At 34.9% G+C, this 27,038-nt stretch overlaps 1 protein-coding gene across 1 annotated transcript in view; it reads right to left on the minus strand.

Moving 5' to 3' along the window:
* The window catches only part of LOC102509876 (ATP-binding cassette sub-family A member 3-like), a 94,913-nt gene that overhangs the window by 54,891 nt on the left and 12,984 nt on the right, over positions 1-27,038 (minus strand). Inside the window, 8 exon segments of the mRNA XM_032460896.1 lie at positions 2,808-2,945; positions 7,588-7,769; positions 11,557-11,730; positions 14,200-14,317; positions 14,549-14,665; positions 18,841-19,100; positions 20,336-20,468; positions 23,244-23,371. Of these exon segments, the coding sequence (XP_032316787.1) occupies positions 2,808-2,945; positions 7,588-7,769; positions 11,557-11,730; positions 14,200-14,317; positions 14,549-14,665; positions 18,841-19,100; positions 20,336-20,468; positions 23,244-23,371 (1,250 nt within the window).

The raw sequence follows: 27,038 nt of genomic DNA on the forward strand, positions 1-27,038 counted from the left end.
ACAGAAGAAGCTGTTGGGGACAATACTGGAGGAAAAGTAAAAACAGAGATTAGAAGAGACAAGGGTGAGTAAACCTGGTGAAATGGCCATAGCTAATGAGTCCCTTGATATAATCCCACCACGCTCCAAATTATTAAAGGTTAAAAATACTCATAAAATTGTGATGAGAATGGAATTCCTGGGGGTGGGGGGAACCAATGAAAAGGCTGTGTTTTACATCTAAATTGATGTGATCAAAACAGAATCATAATGCAATATGCTGGAGGCAAAGAAAACCACAAGAGCATAAAAAAATTCCTCCCCCTTTCCCAACACAAATAAATAATTAGCAGAAATTGTGAAGAGAAATTTCAGTTTCCACAAATTGTGAGATTAGACAAGTTAAGATGAAGTGTCTCAACAATGAAGCTGGAAGAATAATGCTCTCAGACTTCAGACAATACCACAGAGCTACAGTAATCAAAACAGCAGGGGATTGGCATGAAAACAGACATATGGATCAATGGAACAGAATAGAGAGCCTAGAAATAAATCCACACACCTACAGTCAATTAATCTTCGACAAAGGAGGTGAAACAATACAATGGAGAAAAGACAGTTTCTTTGGCAAGCAGTGTTGGGAAAGCTGGATAGCCATATGTAAATCAATGAAGTTAGAATACTCCCTCACACCACACAAAATAAACTCAAAATGGCTTAAAGACTTAAACATAAGATAAGACACTACAAATCTCCTAGAAGAAAACATAGGCAAAACATTATCTGACATAAATATTAGCAATGTTTTCCTAGGGCAGTCTACTAAGGCAATAGAAATAAAAGCAAAAATAAACAAACAGGACCTAATTAAACTGAAAAGCTTTTGCACAGCTAAGGAAAACAAAAAGACAACCTACGGAATGGTAGAAAATATACGCAAACAATGTGACCAACAAGGGCTTAATTTCAAGAATATACAAACAGACCATACAATTCAATAACAAAAAACAAAGAACCCAATCCAAAAATAGGCAGAAGACCTAAACAAACATGTCTCCAATGCAGACATATAAATGGCTAATAGGAACATGAAAAACGCTCAATATCCTAATTATCAGAGAAATGCAAATCAAAACTATAGCGAGGTATCACCTCACACCAGTCAGAATGGCAATCATTAAAAAGTCCACAAATGATATATATAGCACAGGGAAATATATACAAGATCTCGTGGTAGCTCACAGCAAAAAAAATGTGACAATGAATATATGTATGTTCATGTATAATGGAAAAATGTGCTCTACACTGGAATTTGACACAACATTGTAAAATGACTATAACTCAATAAAAAAATGTTAAAGAACAAAAGAAAAGAATCTGAAAAAAATGTATATATATGCATAACTGAATCTCTTTGCTATACATCTTAAACTAACATTGTAAATCAACTACACTTCAATAAAAAATAAGAATTAAAAAACAAAGTCCACAAATGATAAATGCTGGAGACGATGTGGAGAAAAGGGAACCCTCCTACACTGCTGGTGGGAATACAGTTTGGTGCAGCCATTATGGAGAACAGTACGGAGATTCTTTTAAAAACTAAAAATAGACTTACTATATGATCCAGCAATTCCATTCTTGGGCATATATCCAGAGGAAACTCTAATTCAAAAAGGTAGATGCACCCCAGTAGTCATAGCAGCACTATTTACAATAGCCAAGACACGGAAGCAACCTAAATGTCCATTGACAGATGACTGAATAAAGAAGTTGTGGGGGGGGAGTGTGTGTGTGTGTGTGTGTGTGTGTGTGTGTGTGTGTGTGTGTGTGTGTATACATATATACTGAAATACTGCTCAGCCATAAAAAAGAATAAAATAATGCCATTTGCAGCAACATGAATGAACCTGGAGATTGTCATACTAAGTGAAATAAACCAGAAAGAGAAAGAAAAAATACCATATGATATCACTTACATGTGGAACCTGAAAAAAAAAAAATGAAGCAAATGAACTTATTTACAAAACAGAAACAGACTCATGGACATAGAAAACAAACTTTTGGTTATCAGGCATGGGGGAAAGGGAGATGAAGGAATAAAGTGGGAGATCTGGATTTGCAGATATTATCATACATCAAACAGACAAACGACAAGGTCCTACTGTATAGTACAGGGACTATATTCGATATCTTTTAATAGCTTACAATGAAAAATATTATGAAAAGAAATACATATATATATATATACACACACATATAACTGAATCACTATGCTATACACCAGAAATTAACACAACATTGTAAACCAACTACACTTCAATTAAAAAAAAAAGATGAATGTTTCCTTGAGGCACAAGAGAATGCCAGCAGACATTTGGGTTACCTGAATAATCATGCCTGCAGTTTATCCAAATAAACTGATATGTCTAACATTACCTCCTTTGCAAATACTTGGAAAAAGGAAAATGTAGCCAAGTAGCCTTACATATAACTTGTAGAACAAGTAAAACCACAATGGTGAACACAAATTTATATTCACATATCAAATCATCCCAGTTCCAACTAGAAATTAGCTCTTACAATAGAATTGTAAAAAACACCTTTATTATCTATACAAAGATGAATTCTATTCTAGAGAGAGGAAAACATGGATTTTTATTTTATTTGCATGAATTTTATTTTTATCTTATTAAATAATAAATATACTGACTATAGCCTTTTATTAACATCATATGAGGATGGGGTTATGGCCAGTGACCAACGTTTATTATGCATTATGAATTAATTTTCAGTAGTACAGCGGCAAAGAGACCTGTAAATAATACCTTGTACAAATGTTGGATCCTTATACCAGCCACCAAATCAACAGGTTCATCTTCAAAATAATGACTTTTAAATACATTAGTAACTTCGATATCATCTTTTTTCCTAATGCTTTTAGATTGTCCAAACCAGTAGGCCTTCTAGGAAAACAAACAAACAAACAAAAATAATCATTATGTTATCACTGAAAAATAAAATGTCTATAAGACTTGAAAACATTTTGGCTCATTTCTCTTTGGTGTCGAGATGAGTTGAAACAGGTAACTTGAAAAGAAATTTGGAAGCACACTGCCTATTATTTTAATTCCTACAGAATAATCACAAAATATGCTATTTAAAAAGGTCACTGTCCAAGAACAAAGCCAAAATAAAATCATCTAAAAATGGCTCAGTGAAAAGCATTCTACCACTCTGAATCAGTCTCTTTATTTGGACACGTGGCCTACAGATCCCTAAAGATTCCTAAGACCCTTTCAATGAGCCTGTTAGTTCAAAATTGTTTTCATAAAGATACTTTTTAAATACATTATTTGGGGGAGAGTGGCCAAGATGGTGGAGTAGAAAGACTCTGAGCTCACCTCCTCTCACAGGCACACCAAAATTACAGAGCAAGCATCAATAAAAAAGGCCAGAACTCATCAGAAAAGATCTGCTACAATTAAAGATTTTCTAAAGTTGTTTTTTATGGAAGGAACCACAGCAAGATGTAAGAGGAATGGAGTCGCACTATAGTGAAGTCTCACACCCCTGGACGGGCGCCCCACAAATGGGAGGATGATCATAATTACAGAGCTTCTCCTCAAGGAGTGAGGGGTCTGAGCCCCATTTGGGCTCTGGAGGTCCTTTGTTGGGAAGATGAGCTCCCAGAAGGCCAATGGGGCTTACTTTCAGAAGTCCCAGAGGGCTGGGGGGAAATAGAGACTCCACTTTTAAAGGGCACACACAAAATAGCACACGCTTCAGGACCCCAGGGTAGAAGCAGTGATTTGAAAGGAGCCTGAGTCAGACCTACCTGCTGATCCTGGACAGACCCCTGTCACCTTGGGGACAAAGACACTGGTGGCAGCCATTTCGGGAAGTTTGTTGTATCACGTGGACACTGTTGCTGGCAAGCACCATTTTTGAATCCTCCCTCTGGCTAACTAGCCTCACGATCCAGCTCTGCCCTCACCCAACAGCTATAGACATCAGTACTGGAACACCTCAAGCCAACCAACTAACTGGGCAGGAACAAAGCCCCCTTGACCAGCAGGTAGGCTGCTTTAAGACTCTATGAGCCCACAGCCACCACTAATATGGCCCTGTCCACCAGGAGGCCCAGGACCTGGCCCTGCACATCAATGTGCAGGCACGAGAACTGGGAACCTCAGGACTATGCAGCCAGAGACACTGGCACACAGCTCCACCCACCAGTGGGCAGGCACCAGCCCCAGTCCTGCCCATCAGTGGTCCTGCTCTAGCCTTGGGACCAGACTCACCCACCAATGGGCAGACACCAACCACAGGATAATCACAGCCCCAAAGCCTGTGGTCCCAGGCCACCCACCAGCAGGCCAGCACCTGCCCTGGGACTGGCCCCACCAGAAAACTACTAGAGCTCATCATGGTACTGGCATGAAAACAGAGGCAAAGATCAAACAGAACAGAGAGCCCACAAATAAACCCATGCAATTAATCTATGGCAAAGGAGGCGAGAATGTACCAGGGAGAAAAGACAGTCTCTTCAATAAGTGGTGCTGGGAAAACTGGACAGCTGCATGTAAAAGAATGGATTAGAACACTTTCTAACACCATATACAAAAATAAACTCAAAATGGATTAAAGAATTATTGTATGACTGGAAACCATAAAACTCCGAGATGAAAACATAGGCAGAACACTCTTTGACATATATCATAGCAATATTTTTTGGATGTCTCTTAAGACAGAAGAAACAAAAGCAAAAGTAAATAAATGGGGCCTAATTAAACTTAAAAGTTTTTGAACAGCAAAGGAAACCACTGCCAAAACGAAAAGACCACCTGCTGAATGGGAGAAAATATTTACAAATAATATGACTCATAAAGTGTTAATATCCAAATATACAAACAGCTCATACAACTCAGTATCAAAAAAAAAAAAAACCCAAACAACCCAATTTAAAAATGGGCAGAAGATCTGAATATACACTTCTCCAAAGAAGATATACAGAGAGCCAACAAGCACACGAAAAGATGCTCAACATCGTTAATCATCAGAGAAACGTAAATCAGGACCACGATGAGATATCACCTCACATGTGCCAGAATGCCTGTCATCAAATAGACCACAAATAACAAATATTGGTGAGGATGTTGAGAAAAGAAAACCCTAGTACACTGTTCGTGAGAAGGTAAATTGGTGCAGCCACTATAGAAAACATTACGGAGGTTCTGCAAAAAACTAAAAATAGAACAACCATATAAGCCAGCAATTTCACTCCTGGGTATATAACCCACAAAAATGAAAGCACTAATTCTAAAACATACTTGCACCTTAATGTTCATAGCAGCATTATTTGCAATAGCCAAGACATGGAAGCAACCTAAGTGTTCATCAACATACAAATGGATAAAGAAGATTTGTTTGTATGTGTGGGTATGTATGTATATATATACATACACACACACCCACACACATATATATACACACAATGGAATACTACTCCACCATTAAAAAGCATGAAATACTGATGGACATGGAGGGCATTATGTCAAGTGAAATAAGTCAGACAAAGAAAGACAAATACTGTATGGTATTACTTGTATGTGGAATCTTAAAAAATACAACTAGTGAATGTAACATAGAGGAAGCAGACTCACAAATAAAGAGAACAAGCTAGTGGTTACTAACAGGGAGAAAGAACGGGACTGGGGCAATACAGGGGTAGGGGAGTAAGAGGTACAAACTATTCGGCATAAAACAAGCCCCAAGGATCTACTGTACAGCACAGGGAATATGGCCAATATTTTATAACTACAAATGGAGTATATAACCTTTAAAAACTGTGAATCACTATGTTGTACACCTGAAATTTACATAATATTGTACATCACCTGTACCTCAAGAAAGTAGTAAAATAAAATATAAAATACATTATTTGCCCTTTTTACCGTGCTGATTTTTCACTGATGTACGTGTAAAAGCAATATTAGGTAAAACTGCTGATGTCTTCACGCAAATGAAAACAGCAGTATAAAACTGTCCTAAGCAGTCATTTCTTTACCACTAGGCACATTCATTAAAAGAAAATTGTTTTATTTATTTTTGTCTTTAAGGAGCAAAAATGACTTAATAAGTATCATTCCTGAATATAATTTTTTATTATTCTGTGTGATAAAATGTGGCAGGTGAAAATATATTGGGAGCCCTAAGAAGAATTACTTGTGCCATTGAGTTGTGAGGTGAAACAGCCACTTTTTTATGGAATACCATTTTCACCTGAAAGCATGACAGATATGCAAATTATGGTTACTCAGGACTTCGGTATCTAGCAGACATTTTCCTCACAAATCAGTAAAATGATGCTGTCACTTCAAGGAAAAGAACTGACAATATTTGTCACCAATGATAAAATTTGAGCTTTCTGGTGAAAAAATAGAATTTTTGAAAACTTGTATCCAGAGTTGTGTGACATAGTTCCAACTCTTACAAACTATTCTGATGACATCATGTTGATATTGATAAATGTGATGCTTTGATAATGTATAATAAACCTTGTCATCACCTGGAAAGTATGTATCAGTGAACCAGTCTTTTCCAAATAATCAAAACATGATATGACAAATTTATGCATGGTTAAATATCTGTTCAATTTGAAAGATACACTGATGGATGTTATAGATTAAGAAATGCTCACTAGTATGTTTTCAGATTCCGAATTTCAACTAATTATTAGTAAATTATCATTAGTTGAGTTTTAGTGCTGAACCAAAAAAGAATATCCATATTTGTTTAAAAGGCTACCAAAATACTCCAGCTTTTCACAACTACATGTCTATGTGAGGTTGTATTTCCTTTACATATTTTAAGCAAAACAACATAATGTAACAGATTGAATGCAGAACAAGATACACACCCTTCAGTGAAAATCTATTACCTTCAATTATGCAAATATGAAAGGTATTTGAAAAAAATGTAAAACATGACACTCCTCTAATTTTTTTCACTTGAAAATAGGTTTTTTCCACCAGTTCAACGTGTAATTGGTTTACTGATGACATATTTAAATAAGTTGATAATTAAAAAATTTTTTTTAGTTTTAATTTCCAAATACAGTAAAGATTGATAGATATAATCCACATTAACTAAAGTTCCTTGAGGTGTTCAATAATTTTTAAGAACGCAGAGTTCTGAGACCAGAGTTTGGGAACTACGTGCTTCGAACCACAGAATGATTAGGAAGAGGATTGAAAACAGAGGCCAGGATACAGATGCTCCCCACTTTGCCATGGCTTTGATTCTAAGTAATTCGGGCTAACAGTAGGAAAAAAGCAGATAGTGGTAAACCAGATATCAGCTATAACTTGTTCCCTCCTCATTAAGATCTAAGGACCCTACCATATTTTCATTCAGATGTCGATTTTTTTTTTTGTAGAAAAACATTTAATTCTATTACACATGTCATAAAGTTAGCTCATAATGGCTTTAGTTGAGAAGAAATAAAAACTGTATTAGTACCATAAGATTGTAGGGAGGTGTTAAAAACAAACTAAGTACGTAAGAACTGGGGTTTCTCTCAATAACAGAAACATTGGTACTTACCTGCAAAAAGAAATACCATGGTTTGGGCACACCATACTTTCCTGGAAAGACGGCATCTATATACCAGGTCAGAAGGCCATACAAGAAAGCATCAAATAAAAGTACTCCCAGAATATGGGCAAAAGTCAAGTTATCATCTGGGCTCACTGATGACAGTAAGTTACTCCACTTAACACCATACTCTGAAATATAATAAGAGATAGTTACTTCAGGTGCCCAACTGTAACTAGAACAAAGTTACCCACCTACTTTATAATTTAACAATGAAGAAAGATGCACTGGTATTGGAGACAGATATTGTCATTTACTATTTTCTGATTCCTTAAAATTTAGGTTGTCCAAAAAGATAATGAAGTGATAATACAAGGTGCCTCTGCCTAGAGCCAAATCAAACTAAAGGTTAGTGGATGACTGAAACAAAACTAAACAATCATCAGAAGTCCATAAAGTAAGCCTTGGAGCAGTAGGCAGACCTATTGGTTGAGATGGTAGCCCTATCTCTCCATTCTCTCTTCTGTTAATTTCCACTGAAATAACCAGCAAGATACGTAAGTTTGGAAATGTAATCATCAATATAAAATAATAAGGTTCAGCTTCCAGTTTCTGGTCTGAAATGTAAACAACTTCCAAGTCACCTCTCCATCCTAATAACAAGCAAGAAGCTGCACGGAAAAATCTACAACTCTTATCAGGTCCATCAGGTAACTGAGGTCACAGGGCAAACCACTGCCCCCAAAACTGGAAAGGCAGATGTGAAAATACATACAATTACAATTTAATGGAACATACATTCTCAGCAGAAACCTCTAAGCAAACTAGTATTGGGTATAAAAACCTAAACTGTAATTGATGAATAGCTGGGTCCCAATTTGGACAAGTTGGAAGAGTTAAAAACTCCAGGAGGATCAAGTCACAGGGAACTTGCAAGTCCACGTTTTTCTGACTTTTACTTCCAGGATCCCTACCAGTTCGTCACAGTGAGTATCAGAAAATTTCCCTCATGCTTCCAGGAGGGGAAAGGGAAAAGGAACATTTTGAAATGTGCCAGAGCATTCCGTTCTTAACCAAGCCTGCCTCACAAGAAATTATTTCACCAGACCCTAACCTACCCAGCTAGGGGAAGAGAAATACCCAAGTTCAGCCTCTGTCGTCACCCTGTCTCTTCTAAGGGTGTGAGGGGAGGGGAGCTGAGAAGCACTGAATGAGTGCATAGTTCAAGGGACTCAAGCTCATCAAAAGGCTGAAGCCTAATCAGAAGACTACAGAATGCTTCCTCTCCCACTCCACCTTACCTCTATATTACTAACGTCCTATTAAGTGGGAAGCAAAAAGTTAACTGTCTATTTAAACTGCAAGAAATTACTCTTTACCTTAACTCCCTTATTACCTAAACTGTTTGACTCCCAGGAACTGCCTTATGGGGAGAAAGTATTGTTTGAGAGGAAAATGCTATTGGACTGTTGACTAAAAGTAAACAAATAAAATTAAAATACGGCTTTTTTCCCTTAAGGGCATTTGTTTTGTTTCAAGTGATCTTAAAGTAGGTATTGCATTGGTATCAGTGGATACAGATGCTTAGCTCCTTAAAAATACATTTAAAAAATTTTTGTAAACTCTTAAGTATTTGAAATAGCCCACTTCACCTTAATGGGTCGTGTCTTCAAAGAACAGCCATTTTCTACCAAAGTAAATCAGTATTTTGACTGAGCTTCTCTTTATATTGTTATTTAAACTTTAGGCAAATCATAAGGAAGCTGTTTCTTTTAAAATACAAACTACCACCAAAATTTTAATATATATTGCTTAATATTTAGCTGCTTTTAATTTTTAAAAGGTATAAGCATTAAAAAAATTACACTGTATGAAAATGAAAACGAAGATGTACTTTCTGTAGCACTGTCAAAACATTTGTAAAAGCAATACTAACTTGTGAAATCTAATTTGAACTGATCCTAATACAGAATTGCTTATTAGTACTATAATACAGTGTTTGTTAAGTGTACACATTGAACAATGGCCTCTCCAAACAATGACCTCTTAAATACTTCCTACATTTCCCATAGAAGTAAAGTAAATGCATCTTCAAATATTTTATGGAATCTCTGACCACATATACTTTGTTAGCTCTGTTACAGAACTGGCTTAGGGTTGTTCATTTGTTTTTTCTATTTTTGTATTATATGTGGACTCCGTTTTAACGGGATAAACAAGTAGTCAAAGACAAGAGAAGCATACTATATGTTGTTTCTTCATTCATACCAACAATTTCCTTGAAAATGCCTACAATGTTAAATTTAGAGGCAGCTTTAGACAATTTTATTGATGATAACTACTTGCTGAGCTCTTTTAATAGGTAATAATGCCAGAGAAGCAGCCTCGGTATATCCCTATACTGTGTGCACTTGCATTTAGAATAAATGCAATAAAAGCTCCAAGTAAAACAGTGAAAATGTATACAGAATTGTTAGTCCCTACTTACATGATTTAATTATATCAAGATACATGAACTGAACTCCAATTTACTTTAATGTAGACAAACTTTCCATTTTGGTCTATTATACTGTTTATGTTAAAATAACATCCCTCTCCTAAGTATTATTTTATTGGCCCTGGTATAGCCACTACGGAAAACAGTATAAAGTTTCCCGGAAAATTTAAAACATAATCCAGCAATCCCCCTCTGAGGTATATCTCCAGAAAAGAAAAAAGAAAATAGGACCTTGAAGAGCTATCTGCATTTCCATGTTCACCGCAGCATTATTCACAGTAGCCAAGATATGGAATCAATCTAAGTGTTCATCAATAGATAAGTAAATAAATAAAATGTGGTACAAATATACAATAGAATATTATTCAGCCACAAAAAGAAGGAAATCCCACCATTTGCAACAATATGGATGAGTTTGGAGGACACATTATGCTAAATGAAATAAGTCAGACACAGAAAGACAAGTATTGTATGATCTCACTTATTTTTTATCTTGAAAAGTTGAACTCATAGAACCAGAGAGTAAAACAGTGAGTGCCAGGGGCTGGAGGGTGAGGGAAATGGGAAGATGTTGGTCAAAGGATGCAAATTTTCAGTTATAAGATGCATAAATTCTGCAGACATAATGTATAATGTGGTGATTATAGTTAATTTCATTCCTGAATCCCAGCAATCCTAGATCACAAGTGATTTTTGAACATAGAACTTTGACTACCTAGATTCAGACTAAATGTAAAAAGAATTACAAACAATTACCACACTTAGTATGTTAGTTGTTTACAGTGGAGCAGGTTAGCAGTTCACTCATTTTATAAGTATTGCAAAAATGAGCAAACGAGAAATTATACTGAAAATGGTGGGAACCAGGATTCTCATGGTTGGAAAGGGAAATAAATATGGAATGGGAGAAAGCTAGGAAGAAATTCTGATATTATATTGGAACTAGATGTTACAGTGTGAACTCGTAGATTTTAATATATAGATATTGAACAGAGTGTCTCAACCTTGGCACTGTTGACACTTGGAGCTGGACAATTCTATCAGGGGAAGTTCTGTACTTTGTAGTATATGTAGTAGCATCTCTGACTGCTAACCACTACATACCAGTAGAACTCCTCCATCAGTTATGACAATTAAAAAACAGAAATATTTCCAGGCATTGCCAATATCCCCTAGGTGGCAAAATTCTCTCCTAGGTGAGACCACTGATATAAAGAACATGAAAATAAATAACTAAATATTTACATATATATTTACATGCGCATATTTTCATGTATATATGCAGATATAGTGCATATATTTGTAGTGCATAGATATCATTTTTATGATAAAAAGTACTACAAACCAGGAAAAATATTTTAGAAACACTCAAGTTACCCCTTACCCACTATCCTACTCACTCTACTGCCAACCCCAGATCATCTGTCTTTTCCTCCTAGGAATCAAATCATCCAAGTAAATTGTACAAAGAAAAGACTCACTCTTCATTTCCATCTTGCTTAAAAACTCAATCCCCAACGCTACTGCAATGTTTGAAAAGAGACAGGAAGCCAGCTTCTCCATGAGGCTCAATCTGCTATACACGGTGATGACTATATCATATGGAAAGAAGGTGAGAAAATAGAGGAAAACTCCAATGGAAACAGCCAATGTAGCTGAAAAGTAAGAAGGAAAATACAGTCAGTTTACATAAGCTACAAAAGCTGGAAATAGAAATACCCTCATTTTACTACAAAAGAGCCCTGAAATGTAAACTCTACAAAAGAAGAGAAACTGTCTTGTTCACCACTGTATCACCAGCATCCAGCAGTGCTTAACACAGAGCAGGCAGTTTAATAAATATTTCTTTGCTTGAATGAATAAATGAATGAATGAATAGTATGAGGAAGGAACTTTTCTGGAATTTACCCTTTCTTATGTAACGGTTGTGGATATTTACTCATTTAAAGAAGGATTGATCCTTATGGTTATAAAAACTTGCTTTTTCATTTTTATCTATAACCACTTAGCTTAACAACCTCTAGATCTACATCATCACTAATCGCATCATATGAACGTAACTACATTGTTACCATTTATTTTGGAATTTTGGTAGATGAAAACTGAGAAAATGAATAGTGGTTTTATACGTACTTCCAGTCTTATTTATAATATTCCAAATATTTATTTATGATACTTTATAAAATAAAACATTAAAAGGACAGACAACAAAGTCATCATTACAGACAAGCATCTGGATTAGGATGCTATATATCAAAGGAACTGCATCACTTGAGAGCGACTCTCTCAATGACAACAGAAAAACCTAGACAAATTATTTTTTTTAGTATGTTTTGAAGCATCAGAGAGCTAACAGGCAAGGACAATTCATAGTGCCAATATCAAGATAAGAAGTGCAAAAAGGTGAGTCTAGAATTTGGTCCTGATTTTCACCCTGAAGCAGTTGCGAAATCTAAACTATGATTTAGAGGTTTGAGAAACCGAGCAGAGCTTCTGACACCGTCAAGGGTTTAGGGAAACTAAACAAGTTTGACACGTGCTTCTTTCCATCCTAATCACGGAAGGAAGCCATGATTAATACCTCAGACTTTTACTTAAGGCCCTAAAAGGCTACATCTAAAATCAGGCTCACCTGAAACAGATATTTTTTAGTCACTGCAAATCCTTATTGGATTAGGATTACCAACCCCTAATCTAGGGATGCTAGTGCCCCTAACCTAAATACATATAGTTTTATGATTTAGGGAAAAAGGTAACCAAAACAGGAAATCACAAAAAACAAAGGAAAAACCACAGATACGTAGGTAGATGGCTAGAGGGATAAAGAAGCATTTACATAACTTATGAAATATAAAATTTGACATAATTCACTAGTCTTCTGCTATAAAACTTGAAATTTCTACCTGCTGATTGCATTTACTGACGGCCTTCTCACATAAACCACAATCTTAATATATTGGTGAATTTAACTAAGGGAAGAACTTGCTCTTCCTTCTGTGTGGCACGTTTATTCCTCAGTCTCCCTTGCAATGGTGACTCTCTGACTTCCTACCCTTATTTGTGGTGTCCTCTTAAATATTCCACCTTCGGCAGGCTCTGGGCTTATCTTAGTTCCCTGCACCGCTGATGGAAAACCCCCACAAATCTCGGATGTTCAACAGAAAATCCCAGGACAAGAGCTAGCTTTGGCTTTCAATCGCCTCCCACTCAGTTTCTGGTCTTTGTGCGACCTCAGCAGTGTTTATAAAGAGAAAAAATTATTTCAAAACATTCAATCAGTATCATAGTTGTTTTAGTCAAGTGAGTCATCCATCAGTATTTGCCTACTCGACATTACTCTTGAGCATATCACCTTCAGCCTGACTTTGACAAAATAACTCTCTCCATAGTTTCACTGTGCTTATGGTAGGTGGGCTTTATAATGCAACCAGCTGATAGCAGTGTTATTGCTGAAAACAATAAAAAATACCTATGAAATGTACATTTCTTTACCAGAAAACACTTGTTTTATGGTACTTGTGCTCTAAATGACTGAAAGAAGCTAGCATTCTAATTGTTCAGCACATAAGAAAGATGCAAAAGGGGGGAAAATGGTGTTTTGTTTTCTGAAAAAGGAAATACACTTATTTTTTAAAATAAATGATAACAGAAAATGACCACTGGAAAAGTAATTCTACAAATTCTGTAACTAAGCCAGTTTAAATTTGTTCAGTCACACATCCCTCTAGTAACTGAGAACAGGGCAGGAGATTCTCAGTTGGATTTTGTTTATTTTACATTGTTCCAGGTATGTAATAAGTGATCCAAAGACTTCACTGAGTGAATGAATGAATAAATACATATTTTCACATGACCCTATGTTAGTTTATATCTTCTTGTCGCGTGTGATCTTATTTTGATTTTGATCCCATTTTCACACACATCCTAGGCCACGTTAATCTTCACTAATCTTTGCCCTCCTCAAATCACTTCACATGCATAGATGTCTTTTTAAACAAATTTAGAATGTAAGCAGAGTCTCTATATGAAGCGGCAACTGAAGTTTAGAAGGGGCTCCCAAATAAAATCCTCTTTCAGTCCACGGAAACACTGAAAAATCTTTCATGAAGAAGTCTTAGACTCACTTTTATCGAAGAATGTGGTAATCAGAAAGCCGAAGGTCATGGAAGCCATGACAAAACACAGGAAAAAGAAGAAGACGAGAGACGGGTCACTGTATTGGAGGACTTTATCCTGTACAATCTAACAAAACAATTGTGAAGTCCGTTTAGTCATCATGGAAGTGGTGTCAGAGAAAAACCTAGGGAGGTGGAGGAAAATATCCTTAAAATATTTGAGTAGCCTTAGTGTAACAGGGAGATGGGAAGTTAACTCTATAATTCATTTCTCACCTAAGGCAGCCCACACCCACTATCATGCTCCCCTCCCCCCAGAGTTTTAGCTGAAGCATGCTCCGTTCAAATAGATACTTGCCTTGACAAATAAAATCACGCACAGCAAGCAGATGACAATTAAAAACAACAGGAGGAACGTGACAAAATAAGCAGCCCAGAGCATGGCATTACTGAGTCCTATCATGAACTGGTACTCCTGTGGCAGAGGCAACACAAAACACGTACTGTGAAAGCAATTCACAACGCATTTCCACATTAATTTGGTCACCGTTTAGGGAAGGGTTACCTATACTTTTTCCTTGATACCTGTGAAGATTTCCTTACTTCAACCACATCGACCAATATTAATGACTCCTATCTATTGCTATTATGTAGATACATCAGGGTTTTAATAAACTGCCAGCTTTTTATCCTTAATAAGCAACTGATAATAACCATTTAAAATTTAGAATGATCTTTGAAATTTTTAAATGCTTTTCTAACCATCCTGTGAGTCAAAGAAAAAATTAATAATGATAATTAGAAAATATTTTTAAAATTTTTCTTGTGGAGGCGGTCATTAGGTTTGTTTGTTTGTTTATTATTATTATTAGTTGTTGTTTAATAGAGGCACTGGGAATTGAACCCAGGACCTTGTGCATGCTAAGCATGTGCTCTACCACTGAGCTACACCTTCCCCTCCAGAAACTATTTTGAACTATATGATAAAGAAAACACTGTACTTCAACTTGTAGGTCGCAACTAAAGTTATGACTAAGAGGTAAATTTAGAGGCTTACATGCAAAGAGTAGAAAAAAGAAAGTTTAAAGAATTACAAGGAAGAGAATGTGGGGAAACTCAGCCACCATAGGCTGGCCACAGAAGGCACTAATCATAAAGGAAAAGATTTCATTACATTAAAGTTAAGAACTTTGTAAGTCCAAAGACACTGAATTACAAGCTATGTACTGGGAGAAAATATCTGCAATACATATATCACATATAGGACTTACATCCAAAATATATAAAGAGTGCTTGCAAATTAGTGAAAAAAGACACACAGCCCAATAGAAAAATGGGGAAAAGACTTTTCAATAGACACTTCACAAAAGAGAGTATTCATGTGGCCAATCAGCATATGAAAAAGTTTTCAAAATTATTAGTTAACAAGCAAAATCAAATTAAAATCACAATGAGTTACCACTATACCCCTTCCAGAATGGTTAAAATTAAAAACGGCTAACATCATTCATGTATGACTGAAGCATTATGCTGTACACCAGAAACTGACACAACATTGTAAACTGACTATACTTCAATAATACTTACATATACATCAAAAAAAGACTAACATCACCAATTGTTAGCATACTTATGGAGCAAGAGTAACTCTCTTACATTACTGATAAGAATAAATTGGCACACACTTTGGAAAAACATTTAGCCTTATTTAACAAGGCTGAAAATATGTGGATTGTATACTCCAGCAATCTCAATCCTAGGTATATACCCAACAGAAAAAGTGCACATGTGCACCAAAATATTCACAGTGGCTTACTGTAATAGCCTAAAACTTGAACAATCAAATGTCCATCAACAGTAGAGTGGCAAACTGTGATATATTCATAAAGTGTAACACTACACAGCAATGAAAATGGCCAAATTACATCTACACAGAAGAACATCAATGATTCTCACTGTCACAAAAGGAGAGCGATTGTGTGATTCTATTTAAACAGAGTTTTAAAAGCAGGAAATACTAATACAGTATTTTGAAATTTAAATAGTAACTATTTTTGGAGAAGAGAGAAGATGTAGTGATTTGCATGGGATGCCAGGGGTTTCTGGATTGCTGGCAACATTCTATTTCTTGACTGGCATAGTAGTTACATGAATGTGTTCGTATTTCAAAGATCTGTACACATAGGTATGTGTATTTTACATGTATTTATTTTATATTTCAACTCAAAATTTAAAAATTAATAAGTAAATAATAAATAATTTAAACTACTTGACTGAAGTTTGTGTCACATGACCTGTAGACACAAAGAGAAAACTAGTAAATTGAAGGTGAAAGTTGAAAATAGAGTTCAAAGAGATTACTTACCAGTTAGGAAAAATAGAGGAAAAGATATGCTAGTAGGAGAAAACAAAATGAGGAATGGTAAAAAAAAAAAAAAAATGAACCATTTTGGGATTGAGAGAAAAGAGTTTAATGTAAATTAAGACTACGGGAAGACAGTGGTTAGGGAAATCAATGGGAAGATTTCTGTAATAACTAGATGGTGAAAAATTAATGAGAGCTTGAACTAGAAAATGACATTTCCACTAATGGAGAAAAAGAAACAAAATTTATGCTGGTTGGCAAATGCCACACACAGGGGACAAAGGGAATGGAGAGAGAACTAATGTTAATAGCTACACAGTATTTCCTATGCACTAACAACTAGTATCTCTTTAATTGGCACAACAACTCTGTGTAGTCGGAGTATTTTTTATCTTCATTTTACAGATGAGACACAGAGATGTTAAGAAACTTACCCAAAAGTTACAGAGGCAAGAATTGGCAGCACTCACATATTATGTCTACTATACCATACTATATAACATTATACTGATAAGACTGGGGCTTCAAGTCGGGCTGATTTGGGGGGATGATAAAATTTCATTAGCATAATCAGGAAACGGAAAGAAGAGCAATCCCTTGCCCAGAAGAACGATTTTCTCTTCTATCCCATTCTGTAAACCCAAGCATCACTGTCCCTTCAGGAAACATGGCCTAGTTCCTCACCTCAATACAAGTTGGTAAGTAATCCTCAGTATACCTTAAGAACAACCTATCTATGGAAAAGAAACTTACCGACAGAAGTGTGCACAAAATTCCAGAATTTGAAGTGAATTATGTACTTATCCATTTCCACTGATCTCTACTTCCCTTATATTTCTTTTATATATATATATATATATATATATATATTTTTTTTTTTTTTTAATTGAAGTATAGTCAGTTTACAATGTTGTGTCAATTTCTGGTGTATAGCACAATGCTTCAGTCACATAGAACATACACCTACTCATTTTCATATTCTTTTTTCACCATAAGTTACTATACATTTCTTAAACTCTTCCTTGTCTATTCCTATATACTAAACCACTTTATCTCGGGCCCTCCTGCTTTTCCTGGTCTGTTATAATTAGCTCGTAATTGGCTCCTCACTGTCAGCCTTGTCTTTATTGTTAAACTCTGTCAGCAAAGTAAGGCCTGTGTGCCAGATCCAGCCCACAGACCACCTTAGCATGTCTTGTGAGCTAAATGTGGATTTTATATTTCTGAATGTTTAAAAGAGAGAGAGACAAGGATATGTGACAGAGATGCATGTGACCCACAAGCCTAAAATATTTACTGTGTTTCCCTCAAAAAGCCTGCCAATCCCTAATCTACCTGCCCTCCATAGCCCTCTCCAGAGTCCCTTTTCTGAAAGCAACCCTGATAGCCATAAGACAGGGTTTCAAAGCCCATCTCTCAGTGCTGTCCACCTAGTGAACACCTGTTACCCCCATTGCTCAAATCAAGCATCAACCCCTCAGTACTACACGAATAACCTTTTCTACCTCCCTGGGAGCTTATCGTATTATAAAAGCAACTCTGTTTATTAATATATCCTCAGCTAAACCTTTCACAATTTGTGAATAGGAATTATGTCTTCTTTTTAACTGCTATTCGTGGAGTGTTTACTATAGGTCAGAGACTGACCTAGAGACTTTAAAAAATTACATCTCATTTAACCCCCACTGAAAGCCCTAGAAATCTACCATTACTATCTTCAATTTACATGAGGAAACAGGCTACGATCACAGAGTTAATAACTGGCAGAGCCAGGATTTAAATCTAAGGTCTATCAAACTCCCTGGAACAAAGCAGGTAATTAATAGATAAATGTTGATCCAACTAATGGGTATATGGATGAATTGATGGCTTTCTCTGTGACTTTAGAGCCCCTGCTCTTTATAATATGGCCTTGATTTGACTTAACATTGAAAAGCATCTCAAATCTTAGAATTGAAGTGTATCTTAAAGTCATCTAATTCAAGAGCTCATATGCTGTCCATTTTATTCCAAAGAGGAGTCATGACATTTAATACATGACCTCTCTCCATAACATTCTTGTCAAATGGTAAGTCAATAAAACTATAAGCCAAATCAAGAATTTAGATAAAAATAAAACATCAGAAAATTGACAAATAACACAGTGCACACTCTATATCCAATTTATATTTGTATATTGCTACTGCAGTATAACCATTCACCAGTGCCAAATATATAGAAATAGTCCAATTCTGCACACAGATCTGTTCCACAGGCCCAAAACGCCACAAAGAAAATGAAGTTACCTTTAATCTGGTTTCCTTTTCCATAACAATGGTCCTGAGAAGGGTAAGTTGAGTTGGAGAAAACATAAGTAAAACTATCAAAGGGAAGATAAACACAAACGTGAACATAAATGTATCAAGATAATTAGCAGGGTATGGAAATTTTCTAAGAAAAATGGTGGCATTTTCAAACAGCTTTTCTGCAGCTCCATCATTATGGTACACCATGATGGCTTTATCTAAAGCATGCTGCACAAGAAGGAAGGCTTCATTGTAGTACCCTAATGAGAAAACAAAGATTGTCAAGTTCAGTATATTAAGAAACTGACAGGCCAGCAAAGAAGGCAATTCAGGTAATTCAAAGCTTTTAATTCATAGAACAAAACAAGTTCACAAAACCTACAGCAATTTGGAACACCAGCAGATAATAACATGCAATTGCATTACTATCTTCCCTAAACTAAGCTACTACATGAAAAAGGTACATTGCTTTATGTAATTTTATTTATTTCCTCCCTGATCTTTATTATTTCTTTCCTTTTGCTGACTTTATGTGTTTTTTTTGTTTGTCTGTTCTTCTTTTTCTAATTCTATGAGGTGGTAGGTTAGGTTATTTGAGATTGTTCTTGTTTTTTGAGGAAGGCCTGTATCGCTGCGAACTTCCCTCTTAGGATTGCTTTTGCTAGGATGCAGCACATTAATTTTAAAAGAGGCCAGACTCCTTTTTAACTTTTGATTAGAGAAATATTCAAAACGTTTTTTGATAAGATGACAACACACTACACAATCCCACCACTCTTTTAACTGTTTTCATTTTCAGACAGTTATTCCAATCATTATATAAATTCCTACGTATTTTCATAATTCTCTATATATGGCTCTGTATTTTCAGGCCTGATAATGATTATTTTTAATCACTACACAGTAGCCTGTCAAACTGACATATTATTATATTCTTATCCATGTACTTATTACAGACTGTTGTTACTATTTCCCAGTTTTTATTCATAATGGTAAATTGCACATAGCTTTTGTCTTCCCTTGAATAATTTACTAAAGACACATTCTTAAGACTGTTAATTCAAATCCTTTATTTTTTTATCTTTCAAGTTGATCTATACAATTTAAAAAGAATTTAAAATTATGATTGCATAATTAAAAAATACTCATCAACTCCTCCCCAAAATAATTTAGAACCATACATATGCAGACAATGCAGAAGGTGTATCTATTAAGTCGGCAGAGCCAACATTTACCAATTAAGACTATATAAATGTATGGATATACATTGATAAAGTTCAGGAAATGATCTAAGGTAATATAAAGATCTTTTTCAAATGTATAACGTTTTCTATATGTTTGTCTTTAAAATAAAAATAAATTTAAAAAATTTATTATGACAATTAATGAATAAACAACTTTCTCACGTGTTGAAAAAGAATGAGTCACACACATTGATATGACTCCTAGCTTACAATCAAACTAATAATATAAGTATGCTTAAGGATCTGCTCACCAGGATTTCCCCCTTCTTCATCCATGTTCCTGACTCCTGGAGGAGGTATTTGTGGAAAGAGAAGATCTGTGTTCCATCTCAATTCTTTTGAAAAATAATTGCTGAAACCACTAAAATGAAGAGAATATTTTACCTAGAATGAACAATAGAAAACAAACATTTTAAACCAGTGAAAACTAAACTGCAAATACTAGCAGTGAAAAGAAAATAAATGCAAAGTTTAAAATTGTGTTTTGAGGACAGAGTAAGAAATATGGAATTTTAAATGATGGAAAATGACAGTGTCACTGTCACATGGGACAAGTAGCAAGACTCACATGCTACAATCAGTCATAATTTGAAATTGACTAAATTTCTATGTGTCCTCTTTCATCTTCATGGCATTTTGCCTTTGAGTTTCAAACGCACAATAGTGGTATCTTCTTTGATCATTATGAATGTATTTTCTACATCCACAGTTGACCTGCCTACTGGGTGAAAATGCAAAAAGTTCTATTAATTTCCCTTCCCATTATGTTAGGCAATTATAGTAAAGCCAAAGTATCTCCCTCTTCAAAAAGTGAATGACACATAAGGAAAAAAATCCAGATACAGTAAGAGAAGGGGTAACAACATTTAAATGTGGAATGTTGAATGTTTTAAGTATTAAATGGGAAGGTAATGATATACTGTATCTGGAGAGCTAAATCAACTTCAGGGTAACTTATGGTAGAACCTGAGTAGCTTAACAAGAGACTACTGTTGCCAACGATCAACAGAAGCAGAACAGAGAAATCAGTAAGGTGAGAAAAAGTAGGCAAGTGCACTAAGTTTAGGTAAAACATTCACATAATTCAGTTATTTAAAAGCAAAGTTTTAAGTAGCTACAGCATGCTTAAATACTCTCAATAAATGATCCTTGACCTCAGGGAACTCACAAGGTGTTAAGGGAGCACAGAAGAGGGAAGAGGAGATTTTGTATAGGTCGTCACAGCAAGATTTCTCTAGAATCAGTAAGAACTACTAAGAAAATGAGGGACAGAGAACACATCCCCAAAAAAAAGAGAGAGAGAGAGAGAATAATGTGATCAAACGCAGAGAAGCAAAAGATTAAACACTGTACATGCAGAGAACTACTACCAGTTTAATATTGTTACAGCATAAAGTTCAAAGAAAGAGGAGGAAAAAATGAGGCTGGAGGGATATTCACAAAACAGGTTGCTGATGGCCCTGTGTTCTGTGCAAAGGAACTTCTGTGTAGTTAATGGAATGCCCCTGAAGTCTTTTACACAGCACAGCAACATGGTCTTCTCAGTGTTCTTGGATGACTGTGGTACCTATGTGGGCAGATTAAGTCTCGCCCAGGAAAATCGACTAAGCTACAGAAGAGCCGTGGGGTGGGGTCAAGAGGACAGTATAGTATGACTACATTATCCATGAAGTCAGAAAGCAGAAATAAGAAATTTTGTTTGGTAAAGTTTAGTAAACAGGCACCTGGGCAAATAACCCGGGTGAAAAAATTGTCAGGAATTTATTCCAAATGCTAGATACAGAGAATCAACAACAAAAATGAAGCTTGTAACTGCATCAAAGTTATTTGATATTTGGGCCAGGCGCTCTATCAATACCAATGAACCTGTATCAGCATCAGTATGTATTTTTGCGGCAGTAATTAGCCGGAAGTGGGCACGTGTGAAAAGAGTGAAGCGAGGACAGGACAGAGAGAAAGAACACCTACTATCCTGCCAGTGATTTTCCTTTATCTTTCTTTCCTTCTACAGGCAAACACTTCCACCCTAAATGCTGTATCTGGCTCTATGCATAGATACTATAGTTTGATTGTTCCCCTCAACCCTGGGCAGCACATCTATAACACCTGGTAAAGAGACACACCAAGTTACGAAGTTCAAAACACTCTCTTCGGGGGATGTTATCAGAGTCTTCCTCAGTGTCTGTAGATGTCCTAATTTTGATGCAACCCTGGCTGAGCCCAAGAGCGGTACTAGAGAATTAGAAGAGAAATTAAGCAATTCATTCAAAAGAAAGAATTCTTTCATGTTGGAATCTCTGTCAGAGTATATGTACCTTCTTTAAAAAAGAAAAATCAAACGAATGTTTTAAGGACATCCAAATGGGTTATTAGTGGCGTTTCAGAAGATTCCATTCACACCAAGAATTCTCAAAGTTAAAGCAATTACCTCTTTGGATATGTAAAAACAATATATTAACGCATGGTACAAAGTGCAAAAAAGGAGGCATTCAGCAGAGCAAAACCAAGTTGTAGGCTTGTTGTCCTAGCAAGAGGACAGAGAAACACCCTCTAGAGTTCATAGTTTCAGGAAATAGAGCTGCCTCGGCCAAAAAGACATTCAGACGTGGGCTGGGTATTCTTTTTTCTTAGCTTTCATCTGCTAACAGCTTTATTATAAACTCGACTTCACATACAAAGTTAGAACGGTAATTACATTTAAAACCAACACATTAAAAATTTTAAACATCGTATTATAGATAATACACTCTCTGACATTCAAGAAGGTATTTAAGCAGGTAACGGATATTGCTACCCATCTTTTTTATCTAACTATATTCTTATTTTCTTCACCACAATTTTCAGGACCAGAAGCATCTGCCTGGCCAGGTAGATGGGCAAAGTGAATATCCTTACCAAAGTTCCCATTATTTCATTTTCTGAATATAAGACCTTAAGTTACAGTTTTCTCCTCATCAGTATAACATAATGGTTAAAAGCATAGGTATTAAAATAAGCTGGAGCTGGATTCAAATCCCTGATCTGTTATATACTAGCAGTTATGATCTTGGGTAAGTTATCATTTTTCCCATTTATAAAAATAGAGATGTTACCTATATCTCATTAAATCTCTGAAACTTTAAAGTTTAATTATAAGGTCTTTGGATAAAACTTTCTTACCTTAAGTGGCAATCTGTCTTTACTGTTCTTGAAGTCATGATCAAATACAACAGCAGCCAGCACACGAGAAGACTTCTTTTCATACTTAACGTAATTCTCAAAATCTTCTACCGAAGAAAAGCCTCGAACTGTAGAAAAAAAAATCTAAGTCAGTCTTCATATAAATGCAAAATGTCTAATGATTATTCCTATCTTCCTATCTGTACCACGGAATACCACAATTCTGTCATAATATTGTAAATTTTAAAGCATTATTACTCAAACATTGATATCACAGATGTCCTAATGAATATTTACGGTACACAAAAATTCTTCTGTATTATAAAAGTTGTATCACACTAGGAATAATATTTAATCATTAAAATAACTGCCTAACAGTTATTAATAACTGCCTATTAATAACTGAGATGGGGGAAGTTTTCATTGTGTTTTGAAGTTTTGATTTAAAGAAAAAAATGAGATGAGAAATGAGAAGTGACAAAATTATTTCTGTGGAAAGTATGATATTTCAGAAAATAACCTTAAGTTGTTAAATAAAACTACATTTTCAATCACATTTTTCATTCATAAATGAATCTGTATGAAATTTGGAAATACACTCTCACAAAACCATTCACATATAATCACCTATATACAAGTAACTTAAATGACTGGAGTTTTCTATTAGGAATTAAATTATTTCTAATGTCAACAAGATATCAAAGTTTTTGATAGCTTCTTTATCAGGAAATGTAAACATGCATTGAAAGAAATAAGATTTTTAAAACAGTATGTACTGTGTTCAAGAATTTAAAGAAATTCATACTGTAAATTTACCTTTTCTGTAAAAATTTACATATACAGTCAATGCAATTCTAATGAAACCCAAACAGAATTTTTATAGAAATTTAGTCTGATCCTAAAATTTATACAGAAGTACACAGGTGAAGAGCAAGGTGGGAAGATTTCCTTTTTACAGGCTATCAAGACATGATAAACTATAATAATTAAGATAGTATCAGATTGACACAGTACATATAAATAGACCAATATAACATAATAGAGAACCCATAAATACATTCATAAAAATATACAACTGACTTACGATAAAAATGGTAATATAAAAACCATTATTCCTAATTTAAATTGCAGTTGGGAAGAATTTTACAGTATCTTTTTTTATTGAAGTATATTTGATTTACCATGTTTCAGGTATACAGAAAAGTTAAGCAGTTTTATATACACACACACACACACACACACACACATATTCTAAGATTCTTTTCCATTCTAGATTATTACAAGATATTGACTATAGCTCCCTGTGTTATACAATAGGTCCTTGTTGTTGACCTATTTTATATATAGTGTGTATCTGTTAATCCCAAAGTCCCAATTTATTCCTCCCTCCCTTCTCACCTTTGTTAATCATAAACTTGTTTTCTGTGTCTGTGAATCTATGTCTGCTTTGGGTAAACAGGTAAATCTGTAAATAGGTTCATTTGTATCATATTTTTAGATTCCACATGTAAGTAATATTTTATGATATTTGTCTTTCTTTGTCTGATTTACTTCACTTATTACGATAATCTCTAGGTCCATCCATGTTGCTAAAAATGGCATTATTTCATTCTTTTTATTTCTGAGTAGTATTCCACTGTATATATACCAAAACTATCTTTATTCAGTTATCTTTCAATGGACATTTAGGTTGCTTCCATGCCTTGGCTATTGTAAATAGTGTCGCTGTGAACACTGGAATGCATGCATCTTTTCAAAACAGAGTTTTCATCTTTTCTAGATATATGCCCAGGAGTGGAATTGCTGGGTTATATTATAACTCTATTTTTAAGTTTTTTATGAAAACTCCATACTGTTCTCCATAGTGGCTGCACCCATTTACACTCCCATCAACAGCACAGAAGTGTTCCCTTTTCTCTACACCCTCTCCAGCATTACTTGTAGACTTTTTGATGATGATCATTCTAACCTGTGTGAGGTGATACCTCATTGTAGTTTTGATCTGCATTTCTCTAATAATTAGCAATATTAAGCATCTTTTCATGTGCCTGTTGAGCATCTGTATGTATTCTTTGGAGAAATATCTATTTAGGTCTTCTACCCTTTTTTTTTTTTTGGATTGGGTTGTTTGGGATTTTTCTGATGTTGAGTTGCATAAGCTGTTTATTTTGGAAATTAAGCTCTTGTTGGTCACATGTTTTGCGAATATTTTCTTCCATTCTGTACGTTGTCTTTTTGTTTTGTATATGGTTTCTTTTGCTGGGCAAAAGATTTTATATTTAATTAAGTCCCATTTGTTTATTTTGCTTTTGTTTTCATTACTCTAGGAAACCAACCCAGAAAAACTGCTGCAATTTATGTCAAAGAGTGTTCTGCCTGTTTTTAATTAGGAGTTTTACAGTATCCAACCTTACATTTAGGTCTTAATTCATTTTGAGTTTATTTTTGTATGTAGTGTTAGAGACTGTTCTAATTTCATTCTTTTACATGTAGCTGTCCAACATTCCCAGCACCACTTATTTAAGAGACTGTCTTTTCTCCATTGTATATTCTTGCTTCCTTTGTCATAGATTAATTAACCATAAATGTGCAGGTTTTGTTATTTTGTAAAAAGCTATTACAATGTGATGAATTTTCATTAAAAAACTTTTATCTTACAAGATTGAACTTTGTTATTTTGAGATGCAATTCTCTCAGTTACAGATAGGCTAAGTATAAAAGAATAAAGAATAAAAATAATATTCCCGGGGACTTCATATAAGACAAATATCAAGTAATAAATTATATTGTAAAATGTAAGTTTCCTTCAAAAACTAAATATTAGTAAATTTCATAATACGTATACCTCTAACTTAAAATTGAATATACTTTTTTCAATATTCACAAAGGAGGAAAATAAATGTTTGGCATGACAATTATTTCTAAAGAAAAAAAGGAATACAGAGTAGAAGAGAAAGAGCAGTCTGGTACATAAACAATATGAAGTCAAATGAATATTCAAATGGGAATTAATTAAACCTTATACAATTAAAGAGAGAGATTTACTTCAGCTCTAAAGACACATACAGGCTCAAAGTGAAAGAATGTAAGATGATATTTCAAGCAAACAGAAACCAAAAGAAGGCAGCATAGCCATACCTGTATCAGACAAAATAGACTTCAAGTCAAAAAGAGTAATAAGAGACAAAGACGGTCATTATATAATAATAAAGGGGTCAATACATTAAAAAGGCACAACAATTGTAAATACATACACTTCCAACACCCAAGCACCTAAATACATTAAGCAAATACTAACAGATCTTAAGGGAGAAATAGACAACAATACAATAATAGTAGGGGCTATCAGCAATGGATAGATCATTCAGACAGAAAATCAACAAGGAAATGTTGGAATTGAAAAATACCTCAGAACAAATGAACTTAACAGACATTTACAGAATATTCCATCCAACAACAGCAAAATACACATTCTTCTTAAGTGCCTAAAGAATACTCTCCAGGATAGATAATATGGTAGGCCACAAAACATATCTTAGCAAATGTAGTAAGACTGAAATCATACCAACTATCTTCTCTGACTACAATTTCATGGTATGAAATTAGAAATCAATAACAAAAGGAAAGTGTGCAGACCTACAAATATATATAAACTAAACAACACACTTCTAAACAACCAATGGGTCAAAAAAGAAATCAAAAGAGAAATTAAAAATTATCTTGAAACAAATAAAAATGAAAATACAACATAACAAATTTTGTGGGATGCAGTAAAAGTAGTACTGAGAGGAAATT

The sequence above is a fragment of the Camelus ferus genome, chromosome 18 (assembly GCF_009834535.1).
Source record: "Camelus ferus isolate YT-003-E chromosome 18, BCGSAC_Cfer_1.0, whole genome shotgun sequence".
NCBI lineage: Eukaryota > Metazoa > Chordata > Mammalia > Artiodactyla > Camelidae > Camelus > Camelus ferus.